The sequence below is a fragment of the Pseudorasbora parva genome, chromosome 9 (assembly GCF_024679245.1).
Source record: "Pseudorasbora parva isolate DD20220531a chromosome 9, ASM2467924v1, whole genome shotgun sequence".
Taxonomy (NCBI): Eukaryota; Metazoa; Chordata; class Actinopteri; order Cypriniformes; family Gobionidae; genus Pseudorasbora; species Pseudorasbora parva.
The window spans coordinates 9,968,491-9,984,358 of NC_090180.1; the positions used below are offsets into that span (position 1 = coordinate 9,968,491).

General features: G+C 37.0%; 1 protein-coding gene across 1 annotated transcript in view; it reads left to right on the forward strand.

The window, feature by feature from the left end:
* Positions 1–15,868, forward strand: part of col15a1b (collagen, type XV, alpha 1b) — a 42,643-nt gene that overhangs the window by 7,267 nt on the left and 19,508 nt on the right. The window contains exons 2-14 of the mRNA XM_067453814.1: positions 1,243–1,790; positions 4,833–4,907; positions 5,102–5,197; positions 7,396–7,486; positions 8,082–8,119; positions 8,255–8,437; positions 10,256–10,282; positions 11,031–11,093; positions 11,207–11,293; positions 11,439–11,501; positions 11,620–11,751; positions 15,043–15,096; positions 15,189–15,215. Coding sequence (XP_067309915.1) covers positions 1,243–1,790; positions 4,833–4,907; positions 5,102–5,197; positions 7,396–7,486; positions 8,082–8,119; positions 8,255–8,437; positions 10,256–10,282; positions 11,031–11,093; positions 11,207–11,293; positions 11,439–11,501; positions 11,620–11,751; positions 15,043–15,096; positions 15,189–15,215 — 1,484 coding nt within the window. The remainder of the gene's footprint in view (positions 1–1,242; positions 1,791–4,832; positions 4,908–5,101; positions 5,198–7,395; positions 7,487–8,081; positions 8,120–8,254; positions 8,438–10,255; positions 10,283–11,030; positions 11,094–11,206; positions 11,294–11,438; positions 11,502–11,619; positions 11,752–15,042; positions 15,097–15,188; positions 15,216–15,868) is intronic.

The following is a 15,868-nucleotide window of genomic DNA, read 5'->3' on the forward strand; positions in this document are numbered from 1 at the left end:
TTTGCTTGCTACTGCTAAGGTTTAGTCTCATACAATAGTCCATAAACCAAATCATGTCATCATATAACACGAGTAAACAAACGCAAATGTTGACAGGCCACTAAATAAAGGTGTTTTTCCTGTTCATTCTATTTAATTCTCCGGATCTGATTCTGGATCTTATATGTATTAGTTGAATCTGATTGATAGCCATGGGTTATTTAGGGTAACGTTTTCTTTTCCATGCATGACGATGTCAGCTTTCAGAAGCTCTCGCGCAGTAGCAACGCGCTCGTCATTCTTTAGCACCGCCCACATGATACGCCTCCAGCCGCTCGTTTTTTTCCGGAAAGACTCGGTACAGCCTATCTTTCTTTTATAAATATAATAAAACTAAAGACTTTTCGGAGATATGAAGGATGCAATGCTATATAGGTACTCAAGATTGACGTGAGATGACTAAAACTGAGTGTTTCACCCCCCCTTTAATGTTGAACCGCAGCTCATTGGCCGCTGAAATAACAATACCAATCAGCTACGCTATGTAGATAACTACTGATTTATTTATTTATTTCTCCTTTGTTTTACCAGGGTAGTCACATTGAGACAGTAGTCTCTTTTTCAAGTGAGCCCTGGCCAAGAAAAGGCAGCACATAGTTAAAAAAAAGACACATAAAAACATAAAAACAGTGATGGACACAACATAAAACATAAATACAATTTATAATACTGATCACTACCAAATGAGTCCAGGCTGTACCATCTTACCACCAGAGTTTCATACCAGAACTAGATAATCATGGGAGTTCATGGGCGATTTAATATGGTCAGAAACAAATCATACTTTCTATCTTTTCAATAAATCAGTTGATCATGGTTCACAAAAAAAAAAAAAACGGATCCAGTTCATGAGCTCAAATGTTTCAGTTGCAGCTTTTAACAGCTCACAGAATGGAAAAAAATACCAGTAAGTCACAATGTCATTTTCTGTCTTGTTTCTCACACAGACATCATTTTCTTTTTCTTTTTTCATGATTCTTTTATGATGGAAAAGAGCAATCAGCACAGTCAGAATTTCTCTTTTAAGAAGGTCATGAGCTGTCAGTTATCTGTGTGTGTTTAGGGCCTTCTAATCTTCATTGGAAAATGTTTTAGAATATGTTCATTAGGAGACATATTTTCATAATTGTGAGAAGGTACTGTGTATTATGACTGTGTCCTTCATTTGAATCATTCTCCTTGTAACTGGATGATTTCTTTCAGAGCGAGGGTCCAAGGGTCATCTAGTGCTCACCGAGCTCGTTGGCGTACCTCTTCCTCCATCTGTGTCCTTCATCACTGGCTACGAAGGTTTCCCTGCCTACAATTTTGGGCCTAATGCTAATGTAGGTCGACTGACCCAGTCCTTTGTACCTGAGCCCTTCTTCACGGACTTTGCCATTATTGTCACCCTTAAGCCCTCCAGCTCACGAGGAGGGGTCCTGTTCGCCATCACAGATCCCTCTCAGAAGATTGTGCACTTGGGCTTGGCCCTGACGCCCGTGGAGGACAAGACCCAGAGGATTGTACTGTATTACAGCGAGCCAGGGTTTGCTGAAACCATGGAAGTGGCTTCCTTTAAAGTGCCTGACATGACACAGCAGTGGAATCGCTTTACTCTGACGGTCGAGCATGAGGAAGTTCGGCTCTATATGGACTGTGAGCAGTACCACAGCGCACCCCTGAGGAGAAGCCAGCAGCCCCTCAGCTTTAAGCCAGGCTCGGGCATCTTTGTGGCAAATGCGGGCAGTACTGGCCTGGAGAGATTTGTGGTATGTCACCATCCACATTTTCACAAAAAAACAGTTTAACCCTTTCATATATTCATTATTGAATCACAAAGTAATATATATAATTTAATGTTTGTTTTTACTTTTAAACATTTACTTTTTAAACGTTTAAAAGTTTTTGTAAAAATATGTTTTATTTTGAGGAAGTTACAGTGAGGAAAACACACCTGACTATTGTGCAAGTTCTCCCACTTAGAAATCATGGAGGGGTTTGAAATTGTCATCGTAGGTGCATGTCCACTGTGAGAGACATAATCTAAAAAAAAAAAATTCTGTAATCACAATATATGATTTTTTAACAATTGTTTTGTATGATACAGCTGCAAATAAGTATTTGAACACCTGAGAAAATCAACGTTAATATTTGGTACAGTAGCCTTTGTTTGCAATTACAGAGGTCAAACGTTTCCTGTAGTTTTTCACCAGGATTGCACACACTGCAGGAGGGATTTTGGCCCACTCCTCCATACAGATCTTCTCTAGATCAGTCAGGTTTCTGGCCTGTTGCTGAGAAACACAGAGTTTGAGCTCCCTTCAAAGATTCTCTGTTGGGTTTAGGTCTGGAACCTTGATATGCACGTTTAAGTGGAATTATGACCAAAAAGTTATATTTTGGTCTCTACTGACCACATTACTTTTCAACAGTTGACCTTTTTTCACCATTTTGCTTTGCAATTTCCCTGTAGCCCTTTCCAGCCTTGTGGAGGTGTACAATTTTGTCTCTAGTGTCTTTGGACAGCTCTTTGGTCTTGGCCTTGTTAATAGTTGGATTCTTACTGATTTTATGGGGTGGACAGGTGTCTTTATAACAGTAAGGAGGGCCTTTTAAAGGCAGACTAACAGGTCTGTGAGGCTCAGAATTCTAGCTGATCGACAGGTGTTCAAATACTTATGTGCAGCTGTATCATACAAATAAATAGTTAAAAAATCATATATTGTGATTTATAGATTTTTTTTTTCCACAGTGGACATGCACCTCCATGATTTCCAAGTGGGAGAACTTGCAAAATAGCAGGGTGTTCAAATACTTATTTTCCTCACTGTATATATATATATATATATATATATATATATATATATATATATATATATATATATATATATATATATTATACTCGCCTAAAGGATTATTAGGAACACCTGTTCAATTTCTCATTAATGCAATTATCTAATCAACCAATCACATGGCAGTTGCGTCAATGCATTTAGGGGTGTGGTCCTGGTCAAGACAATCTCCTGAACTCCAAACTGAATGTCAGAATGGGAAAGAAAGGTCATTTAAGCAATTTTGAGCATGGCATGGTTTTTGGTGCCAGACGGGCCGGTCTGAGAATTTCACAATCTGCTCAGTTACTGGGATTTTCATGCACAACCATTTCTAGGGTTTACAAAGAATGGTGTGAAAAGGGAAAAACATTCAGTATGCGGCAGTCCTGTGGGCGAAAATGCCTTGTTGATGCTAGAGGTCAGAGGAGAATGGGTCGACTGATTCACGCTGAAAGAAGAGCAACTTTGACTGAAATAACCACTCGTTACAACCGAGGTATGCAGCAAAGCATTTGTGAAGACACAACATGCGCAACCTTGAGGTGAATGGGCTACAACAGCAGAAGACCCCACCGGGTACCACTCATCTCCACTACAAATAGGAAAAAGAGGCTACAATTGGCACAAGATAATGCACCATGTCACAAAGCTGATGATTTCAAATTGGTTTCTTGAACATGACAATGAGTTCACTGCACTAAAATGGCCCCACAGTCACCAGATCTCAACCCAATAGAGCATCTTTGGGATGTGGTGGAACGGGAGCTTCATGCCCAGGATGCGCATCCCACAAATCTCCATCAACTGTAAGATGCTATCCTATCAATATGGCCCAACATTTCTAAAGAATGCTTTCAGCACCTTGTTGAATCAATGCTATGTATAATTAAGGCAGTTCTGAAGGCAAAAGGGGGTCAAACACAGTATTAGTATGGTGTTCCTAATAATCCTTTAGGGCAGTGTAACATATAAATAATAATAAAACATTTAAAAATATTACTTTACAAAAGCATCATTTGTCTAAAAATTTGTTGTACCTCGTTTATTAACATTCAAATTATATCACATGACCATACCAAACATGATTTCCAAACGTTTTCAGAAGTTTTGTCCTCTGCTCCATATTACTTGAACTATTCCAGCTAAGGAGCTTTTGTCCCATGAGTTGGTGTGCTATTGTGTTTAGGGAGCTGGTTGGCATGGAGAAGACTTCAGGAAGGTAGAATTCTTTGTGTTGAATGGCATAGTGGCCTCCCTCAAGAAAAGAGGACCACGATTAACAATGAAACTCTCACATACTCTTTTAGGCAATTATACAGACAGAAATAATGATATGTTTAAACCTGGCTACTAGCACCCAGAAGGTCTCAGGTTCAAACTTCTAGAGTGGTAATTACTGTTGTGCCCTTTAGGAAAAGCACTTTTGAGGTTTGTCAGTTTGGTTGTTGAGCTTTTGTTATTTCATATTTCCCTTTAAAGGTAATTCTAATGAAAATGTTTTGTTTGGCATTGCTTTATGGTTGTTTGGACTAGTACATTTCATAATACCTTTAATAATGAAAGTAGCTGATGGCTCCTAATAATTCTCAGCTGTACTTCAATAAAAGTGTGGCTAAAAGAATCCATTAAATCCCAATGAGTAAAGCAGGAGGGGCTTCATCTGAAAGCCTGCTGAGAACTGTACAACATGTATTACCTTCTCTAAAGCTCTGCTAGCACATCTCCAGGCGCTAGGTGAATCTGTGCTGCTGTTTTCCTGAACGCTGTCTGCTGCTGTTAGAATGATAAGAGTTTTCATTCTCACAGTAGACCAGTTCCAGGAGACGCTTGTGTACGAACATGATTGCAGTGTGATTAACCACTCGGCCTTCTGCAAATATACACAGCAATCTTTTACACACACAATTTGATTTTGTTTTAGATGGCTGAACAACCAACACCTACATTTCTCTTTCTCTTTCTGTCTTGTTCTGTCAGGGGTCTATCCAACAGCTGGTGATAAAACCGGACCCCAGGGCAGCAGAAGAGCAATGTGAGGAGGATGACCCCAGCGTGAGCACATTTTCTTCACTCTTATTCAACTCTGGATAAAATAACACTGTCCATTTTTTTTAGAAAGGCACATTTCTATAGTAGATTAAAAGAAAAATGTATCTTTGGGGATGATTCTTGTAGAGCTGGCACTCCCTCTTGTGGTGGAGTACCTCATGATGTGAACAGCAGGCTGACTGCTGAATGTTTTGCAGGGAGACAGAAGTGGTGATGGTGATTATGATGATGAAGAAGAGCATGGGAGACATAAAGAAATCTTTGGTTGGACAAATGAAAAAGATAAAGAAAAGGTTTGACAGAAGCACCTCATTGCACACATTATGTTATCTAGGTACCTGATTAAATTAAATTAAAAAAATGTAAATGAATTTTAGAGCATATTTTTAGATTTTTTTTTTGTATTAATCCAAACATAGTTTTGTCTTTAAAATGTGTTCCCATCACTAGAACTTTCTGTGTCTTATATAGATGTGTTTCTTTATTCTTTTTCTCTCCAAAGGTGTAATTTATTAAATCCATTAATAAAACTCCCCAAAGGCTTCATTTTAAATTACCTTTTTAAAGTTTTTGAATTTAATAAAAAAAAATTAAAATCAAAATAAATGCACAAATGCATAACACATTTCACAATTGAATATGAGCACAAAACCGAAATCATTGCATTTGTTTTTTATGTGTGTATTTAGTCAATGTAATTATTTATTTGCAGACATTAGCTTTATTTATCTATTAAGAAGTTCATTCAACAGGGAATTAAGTTTTATTACAAAATTAGGAGGCAACTAAAGGGTTTAAATCTTCGATTCTCTCCCAAATCATGACAGAATGAATATTTTCTTTGAATAACAAGGCAGTTTTCATTCCAAAATATTCTTAAATTACCATGAACTTATTATATATCAAAAGCTCAAAGCAACGTTAATTCCTAAATTCATCACACCATTAAATTCAAATACTGTACATTCAAATATGGCACTTTAAAACACACATTGGTAGGAGTGACAATAATGCTGATCGGTCACAAGAGACCTGAAAACCATTTGCAAACCTGCTGTGATGTAATGCATTGCAATGACAAAAGAAAATGAATCTTTTATTCCTTTCATTTTTAAACACTGAGTGTGACAGCCTCTGACAGAGACTTCTCTATACTGTTATTCATTTGGTTCAAGTTAGCTAGTGCTATACTGCCTTTTGCTAGCCTAATGATGATTAAATGATTCAAATGAGTAAAAAAGTAATTTTAATTATGTCCAAATAGCAACTTGTTAAGATGTTGCAAAAAGGCATCATATTTAAATGTTACTTTATATATCAGAGGACACTTCAAGTAAACAATTTAGGTCATAGGGTTTCAGCTGATTAACAAGGAAACTTGGGAACTTCTAGTCTGAGAGATCTGACATGTCAGCTCCTCAATGAACGGTGTGAGTAGGTTTGAGATACCTGTTTGTCCAAACAATAAATGTCTAATGTCAGATAGGGGTGGAGTGTTTAGAAACTTGCAATTTCATGTGGTACTACTACTGATGCAAAAGAGACACACTTAGGGCCTATATATAATGATCTGAGCACATGGTCTGAAGCGTATGGCACAGGTGCACTCAGGACCAGTGTTGGGTAAGCTACTCTAGAAAAGTAATTAATTACTGTTCATCTTCAATAGTGTGATTAGATTACTGTACAAATTATTCTTTCCAAAAATTATTTGTTTTTACTATTTACTTTTTTAAATCCTATATCAACCTCGACTAGTTAAAGGTATAGTTCACCCAAAAATGAAAACCAGCCCATGATTTACTCACCCTCAAGTCATCCTAGGTGTATATGATGTTCTTCTTTCCGAAGAATAAAATCAGAGTTAAATTATAAAAGACTTGGCGCTACCAAGCTTTATAATAGCAGTGATTGTTGCTCTGTTTGAAGTCCATATAAATGCATCTGTCCATTAAATAACGTGCTCTAAGCGGCTCCGGGAGGTTAATAAACGCCTTCTGAAGTGAATTGATGCGTTTGTGTACGAAAAATATCCACATTTAAAACTTTTGAAATTTTCACTTTTACAAATCTCTGTGTGTGTAATAAGCAGAGTGTACACGCGTTGTGCACTCATCTATAGGATCATATTACTAACACACCCTTTAAATAACACTAAAAATGCTGCATTTCAGTTCCTCAAAATAGTAACCCACCAACAATGCGTCTGAACATATGGGCGAACAGATGGGCACGGGTGCATTTGCTATTTAAAAAACTGGACGTGAAAATGATAACTGCGCCAGGCTGAAACTAGCAAAAAACACTTGAGTCACACCTAGTGTATGATAGGGCCCTTTACCTTTAAATACTTCTATAAATACCATTTACATTTTTTTACCACAAAAAAACAATAGTCATCATAAATAGATTGAGATGTATAGTTTACATTTATTATGGCCAATTTATGTTGTAAGAGTGTATGTGTAATTTGGTGTATTATGTCTTGCAGACACACAGGCCCACCTCTCCTGTGCAAGCTCCGCCCACTGTGCCACCTGAGGTGGAAGAGGGGGAGCTCTCAGGACATGTGACCCTGCATGGTGAGAGGACACGCTTTAATTAATATAAATAATATATAAATAATAATATAAATTAACTTTGTTTCGCTTCTTTTGTGAATGTTAATAATGATTATTATCTAGATTTTAGTTCACTACTGATTGTATCAATTTAGTCTCCAAGTCTCCAAGACCGCATTTATTTGATCAGTAAAAACTGCAGTTCATGATCATGTTGATTTGTTGATTTGGCTCTCAATAAATATTTCTTATTACTATCAATGTTGTTAGTACCAAGTACCATTAGTATCAAAACATTGTTTTTGCTTCTTAACATATTTGTGGAAACTGTTATAAATCATTCAAACGTTTGGAGTAAGATTAAAACAAGATAGGCACGTTGAAATTATTAAAAGTGACAGGAAATACATTTATAATGCTACAAAAGCATATATTTCAAATAAATGCTGTTCTTTTGAGATTTCTATTCATCAAAGAATCATCATATGTGTTACAATGTATTACAATAGACAGTCTTGGTAAGCATAAGAGACAAAATATATTAATAAAATAATTAAAGTAATATTATTATTAATATGGTCTGATTATGTAAAATATTTTTTGTTAATTATTTCAGGGACATTACCAGATGAAACAGGGGAGAGTACAGGGGATGTAAGTGATAATTTATTATTATAATAGGAAAAAGGATACTTACTTTTGAATATAAGTAATGCTCTTTTATGATGGTTAAAATAATGCAATAATCCTGCTAGTTCAAATACATTGGTTCCTCTTGAAATGTCTCAGGGATCAGGCCAGGGACAAAAAGGGGAGCGTGGAGCACCCGGACCTGCAGGCCCCCCGGGACCCCCTGGACCTCCAGGGCCATCTCTTCCACCCAGACATTCAGATCAACCTGGACCAAGAGGCCCACCAGGTCCAATGGGTCCACCAGGAGGACGAGGCAGACCAGGGAAAGACGGGCAACCTGTATGATTATTTCCTATATTATGAGACCTCTTTGAATATGCTCTGATTACACGTTTGCTACTTTTCTTTGTGAGGCTAGGATATGATAATGTCTAACCATTTATCTATAAAATATTTACAGGTGCTGGTCATATATAACGTTGATTTATTTCAATAATTCCATTCAAACTTTTATATTATATTCATTCATTACACACAGACTGATATATTTCAAATATTTATTTCTTTTATTTTGATGATTATAATTAACAACTAAGGAAAATCCCGAATTTGAATATTGTGAAAATGTTCAATATTGAAGAGACCTAGTGCCACATTCTAATCAGCTAATTAACTCAAAACACCTGCAAAGGTCTTTAAATGGTCTCTCAGTCTAGTTCTGTAGGCTACACTATCATGGGGAAGTCTGCTGACTTGACAGGTGTCCTAAAGATGAACATTGACACCTTGCACAAGGAGGGCAAGACACAAAAGGTCATTTCAAAAGAGGCTGGCTGTTCACAGAGCTCTGTGTCCAAGCACATCAATAGAGAGGCGAAGGGAAGGAAAAGATGTGGTAGAAAAAAGTGTTCAAGCAATAGGGATAACTGCACCCTGGAGAGGATTGTACAAAACTCATTCAAAAATGTGGGGGAGTTTCACAACGAGTGGACTGCAGCTGGAGTCGGTGCTTCAAGAACCACTACGCACAGACAATATGGTTTCAGCTGTCACATTCCTTTTATCAAGCTACTCGACAAAAGGACTGCTGAGTGGTCCAAAGTTATGTTCTCTGAGAGGAGAGGAGAGGAGAGGAGAGGAGAGGAGAGGAGAGGAGAGGAGAGGAGAGGAGAGGAGAGGAGAGGAGAGGAGAGGAGAGGAGAGGAGAGGAGAGGAGAGGAGAGGAGAGGAGAGGAGAGGCATTCAATCCATGTTGCATGAGGTCCAGTGTAAAGTTTCCACAGTCAGTGATGGTTTGGGGTGCCATGTCATCTGCTGCTGTTGGTCCACTGTGTTTTCTGAGGTCCAAGGTCAACGCAGTCGTATACCAGGACGTTTTAGAGCACTTCATACTTCCTGCTGCTGACTAACTTTATGGAGATTCAGGTATCATTTTCCAACAGGCACCTGCACACAGTGCCAAAGCAACCAGTGCCTGGTTTAAGGACCATGGTATCCCTGGTCTTAATTGAAGAAGAGAAGAGAACAGAAGAGCTCTATCAGAGCAAACTGGGCTCTTATAACACCTGAGCATTGCCATAGACTGATCGACTCCATGCCACTCCACATTTCTGCAGTAATTCAGGCAAAAGGAGCCCCAACTAAGTATTGAGTGCTGTACATGCTAATACTTCTCATGCTCATACTTTTCAGTTGGGCAGGATTTCAAAAAATGATTTCTTTGTATTGGTCTTAAAGGGTTACTTCAGTGATTTAGCATTAAACTTTGTATTTAAACTGGGTTATTAATGTAGTAGAAATGTGAAATTATTTTTATATTCTAGACTGAAAAAAGACGGCATACATTCACAGTTTTTAGTCTGGCGCTGAAGTAACCCTTTAAGTGATATTTTTATTTTCTGAGATACTGAATTTGGAATTTTCCTTAGTTGTCAGTTATAATCATCAAAAACTTAAACAAATAAACATTTGAAATATTACATATTATTAATATCAATATTAAATACAATTATCAAATACAAGTTTCACATTTTGAATGGAATTAATGAAATAAATCAACTTTTTGATGATATTCTAATTATATGGCCAGCACCTGTAATATCTCAGTAGTATAGATTGAACGAGCTAGCAATTTTTTAATCTCTTGCCTGTTTTCAGGGAAGCAAAGGTGAAGATGGAAAACCAGTGAGTAACAATTTACTTATTTATGGACAGTATTTTAGACTGGAATTTAGAGATGAAGGACATCCATTTAGTACAATGTTGAATTAATATAATGACATTATTGTGTACTTATTCTAATTGTTAATTGTACAATCCTTTCTGGTAAAACTATGAGAAAATATGAGAACTATTTGATTCTTTAGAGCCATAAGAACAAAACAAAATTACAGTAGCATTGGTCTGAGATGACCAGATGTCATTCAAATAGAGCACATTCTTCACAGAAAAGTATCATTTGATTCCTACAATTTATAATTCAATCAAATGAAATTTTTATAAAAATGGATGTTAAAAAAACAGTGATATTAGTAATAGTTTTGTATTGCATCATATCCTGAGATTCATACCCCTCTTTGTTTTGTTTAATAATTTGCATACTTTGCATTTATTCCATCTTATTTAAATTATTATCATATTATTTGAATTTATTATCGCAATCATAAAAGCACTGTTTTGTAATGCTTTACTGCTTATTAGTCTTTAGTCATTTACCTATAACGTCTAATAAATCAGAAGTCTGTTTATTTGGATTTTTGAAATATTTAACATCCTTGTTTGTATGTTGTTTGTTCTGGTTCATTTTTTTTTCACTGTTTTAAAACTTTAATAAAAAAGAAATTAAATAGGATGTAACAAAGTGTCATGGATTCATGTTGACATCTGTTTTTGCTGATCTTAATACATCATTCCAATTGTCTCTTTAATACAGGGACAGAGAGGACCACAAGGTTTTCCAGGATTACCTGGTGAATCTGGAGTTAAAGGAGAAAAGGTGAGGGATAATAAAGTCAAGTTGCCTCCCAAATATTTAATTATCCATATTGTAGCAAGCACTTCCTGCTATGTTGTGTTGAAAACAAAAGCTTGTATTTTGATCTTTTTTAGGGTGATCCAGGAATAGGTCAGCCTGGATTGCCTGGTCCACCAGGGCTTCCTGGACCACCAGGGCCATCCAAACCAATTAAAGTTTCAGTGAGTACATTGCAAAAAATGTGTGGCTTGAAGTATTGCTTCCTGTTGGGGCAAGAACTGAATTTGTTGCCAAAGCATATGATTTATAAAATTGTTCATACTGTGCATCCTGTTCATTAAAATGCATCTCCATTTTTATTGACAGCATGAATTTGATGCTCTCGGCTCTGGATTTGGAGATGCTGACATCGATACAGAACGCCTTAGAGTGAGGAACATTTGACCATTTTTCGAAGACGCTACATACTGTATTTAATGGCAATTAACAGTAAGGATTGTCAATGTATATCCATCTCTATACTGTGAGTGAAAATGTCATATTATAGGGTCCACCTGGTCCTCCAGGCCCTCCTGGGAAACCTGGCCCACCTGGTCCTAACGGCCCCTTTGGGGGTTTGATCCCTGGACCTCCAGGTGCCCCTGGCAAGGATGGCAGAGACGGGCAACCTGGACTTCCTGTAAGTATTTTCTCTATTTGATTAAATCAGCCGCTGAAGAAAGATTTCATATCCCATCTGCGTATGTCTTATGAAGTCTGTCATCTCAAGTTACCTCTGATGTCTAATGCACTCAGACAACTTAAAATGAAGCAAGGTAAAATGATAAGTAATTCAGTCTAGTAGATAAATTATTCAGTACCCATGAATTACTTCTCGAGGCCTCCTAGTGTTGTTAAATGAAGGTTGTACTACAGTCCTTAGCTGATTCATGTTGTCTTCTTTCCTTCTCTCAATTACCCAGCAGTTTGAGGACTGGTTTAGTGGGTCTGGCACTGACTCTGGGTTTGGCTCAGGGTTTGGCTCGGGTTTTGGTAAAGGACAGGCATTGCCCTGGTTGGTTCAGGTCACTGAACTAGTAGGTTGGAAAAGGCAGGATTTTCTCTCCAACAATTTCTGCTTTTCCTCATTTGCCTAATTGCAATCTGATATTTGGATTAAGTGACAGTGTTATACTTATGCATGCATTTTCTCAGTTACCCAGGCAAAAACTCACCATGGCTTTTCATCACACATTACTCCTTTTTATTTCTCACAATTGAGAGTTTATATACCATGATTCTCTAAGATTTTCTAAGATTTTTTTTGTGTTTTTTTAAGGTTTTTTTGCACTTCTGAGTATATAACTTTCAAATGTTACTTTTTGTCTCAGAATTGTGAGATATAAATTCAGAATTGTGATGGAAAAGTCAGGATTTTGAGATCTAAAATTGGAATAAAAAAAGCTAACTGCGACTTTATCTTACAAATGAGACATTTTTTTCTTGAGCCCCTTTCACACTGCGATTCCGGCAAATACACGGATAATGCGACCCGGCATTTGTTCCCGGGCCGCTAGATTTGGTCCATTCACACTGCCAGCGAAATACCGTAATATGTGCACTTTCACACACAACCCGTAACGGTCCCGGATCGAGTTGACACGTGACATCCTGATGTGACGTATAATGGCGAGCGATCTCAGCTTCAGCGCGGATAGTAAGGAGCTCCGTGGTCTCGACTTGTGTCCAGTTTGCACACATTTCTGCTTGTTTAATTTTAGTTTATTTTGTATACGAACACTCTCTGCGTTTAAAACACCAACTAGCTCTTCTGGCACTGCAGGGTTGTATTATTGAAAAAACAAGCTCTAGGAGTCGCACGATAACTACGTACACGTTGCGGCATTAGTTTCGGCTTTTGTTCACACAGCGCTCGTCCCGGGTCGAATACCGCAATATTACTAGGTCCCCGACCCGGGTCGAATTCGGTAATCAATGCCGGGACGTGGTTGCTTTCACACAGAAGGCGACCCGGCAATGTTCCGGGAATATTGCGGGTCCGACGTGCAGTGTGAAAGGGGCTTTGCAGTTGCGAATTTCTATATAGAAACTCATAATTGCAAATTATAAAGTCTGAATTGTGAGAAATAAACTTAAGTTAGGAATAAAGAATCGTTTGGGGGAAAAAATCTGAATTGTAAAGAAAATGTATATTTTCTCACAATTCAGATGTTTTTTTTTTTCTCACAATTGTGACTTTTTTTCTCAGAGTTGTAAGATTTAAACTTTTACACTTGGTGAGAAACAATGTCACATTTATGGGTTTCATTTTATGTAAATGTGAGTACAGACTTAATAATAGAGGAATATTGAGGTATTCAAACAAACATCATTGGTATTTCTCAGTAAAAGAGTAATATTAGTCAGTTCTACTTGCAGTTTTAAAAGAAAAACAATAGTGATGCAGGGAATGTACGCTCAATCTGCTGGGTTGCATTTCAGGACAGCTTGAAACTGCTGGCTTTTTCTGAATGTTGGAGAAAATCTGTCTTTTTAATTTTGAACTGTCTGCTTGTACTAACAGCAATTGCAACTTAAAACATTATTTTAACACGCAACATAATGTTGTATAAAGAAAGCAAAAAAATGTATACTATATTTAAATCATACTTTCTGCTGCACATTTTTTAATGCAGTGTATCTATATAGGTCAGGGGCCCGTTCTTCGTAATGGATTACTCATTTATTTGGATTTTACTGTTGACAGTTTGATATGATCCAAGATTTTTAGGTTCTTCAAAGCTCATTTCGGAGTTGCTGTCATAGCATCAGGCCAAACCTTCAAACCTTCTCGGGAGCAGGCTTATTTCATGTAAACAGGATTAGATTGCATCTTTTTGGAGATACAAATAACTTAGTAAAAAAAGCTGTCTTCTGTGCCATTAGAAAAATGTTCTTGAAATAGAATCATGTAAAAATGAAATCATGTAATAAACAGTACACAATACATTCATATGCGTAGCTTGACTTTTAAGACAGACTTACCTGTTGAATATTCATAGAAATTACCATTTTTTCTACAATAATATAAAGTAATAAATATTTGGGAATAGATAAATATTTCTACAAATGTCCCAAATTGGAGAAGTCGTGACTGAATGTGTATGTCTGTGCCATAATTTGATTCTAAATCAACCCATTTGATTCAGTGTTCTTATGGTTTTGACAAAAATGTAAACTAATAAAAACATTTAATTTGCTAAAATAAAATAACCTACTAATGTTTGATTCTTGGTTTTAAAACTAACTGGAATAAAAACAAAAATGCTCCAAATTAACTTTTAATATTTTTTCCCACCAATATTTTTTTCCCCAATACATTTTCCCACCGAAACTCCAGAAAATGTTATATCAAGGGTGACAGTATAGATTCATAAAAAAAACTGTAAAAAAATATATATATATATGCTTTCTAACATTCAGATTTAGCATCCCACCAAGCTGCGTATTCTGCTAAATGAACAAGTTTTGGGGTACACCTAGAACTTATATTATAATGAATCAGGCATAACATTATGACCAAGTGAATAAGTGAAGGTGAAGTGAATAACACAGATTATCTCAACACGGCACCCGTTAGTGGGTGGAATACATTAGGCAGCAATAAACATTTTGTCCTCAAAGTTGAAGATGTATTAAGTAAGGTACGAAGAACGGACCCCGGGGTTGTCCAAACTCTGTCCCGGAGGGCCACTGTCCTGCAAAGTTTAGCTCCATCTCAACACACCTGCCTGGAAGTTTCTGGTATTCCTAGTAAGATCTTGATTATCTGGTTCAGGCGTGTTTCATTGGGATTGGACCTAAACATTGCAGGACAGTGGCTCTCCAGGAGCAGGATTGGATACTTCTGGTAAAGATGTTGACTTTTATAATATTTATTGATGTTAAGTCATGGCATAAGCTGGTGTTTTGATCTGTTTCACTTTAAAAGGGTGTTCCTGGTCAGCGAGGCTTAAGTGGACAACAGGGTCTGAAAGGAGCAAAGGTAGGAAAATGACCGCATCTTGATGAAAGAACTTTCCTTCAAAAATAATAAGTTCCAGTTTGATCTCTACACCTCCTGACTTTCTTTCATAGGGTGAACAAGGAATAAGAGGACCTAAGGTATAGTGTTTATGATGTACAATACATGATGCATAAAGGTACGGTCACATTTACTGCTGTTCAGATAATGTTTCACAGATGAAAACAAGTCATTTTAATTGGAATCCACATGATCAGGAATTCTACATGAGGGCAAACGATTTCCCCATGTAGATTTCACAACAGATTAGGTTTCACAATAAGGTTTAGGGTTGGGATAATGTTTCACAGATGAATTCAAGTCATTTGAACTGGAATCCACATGATTGGGAATTCCTAATAAGGGCTAAAGATTTCCCCTTGTAGATTTCACAATAGGTACACTATTGACAATACACAATGGACTTTTTTTTTTGCTTGCAAAAATGTAAAAAATTGACGACCTTAAAGGGTTAGTTCACCCAAAAATGAAAATTCTGTCAATAATTACTCTTCCTAATGTCTTTCTACACCCGTAAGACCTCCGTTCATCTTCGGAACACAAATGAAGATATTTTTGTTGAAATCCGATGGCTCAGACAGGCCTTCATTGACACCAATGTCATTTCCTCTCTCAAGACACATAAAAGGCACTAAAGACGTCGTTACAAAGTCCATCTCACTACAGTGGCTCTACAATAATTTTATGATGCAACGAGAATAGTTTTTGTGCGCAAAAAAAACCCAACCTAAAT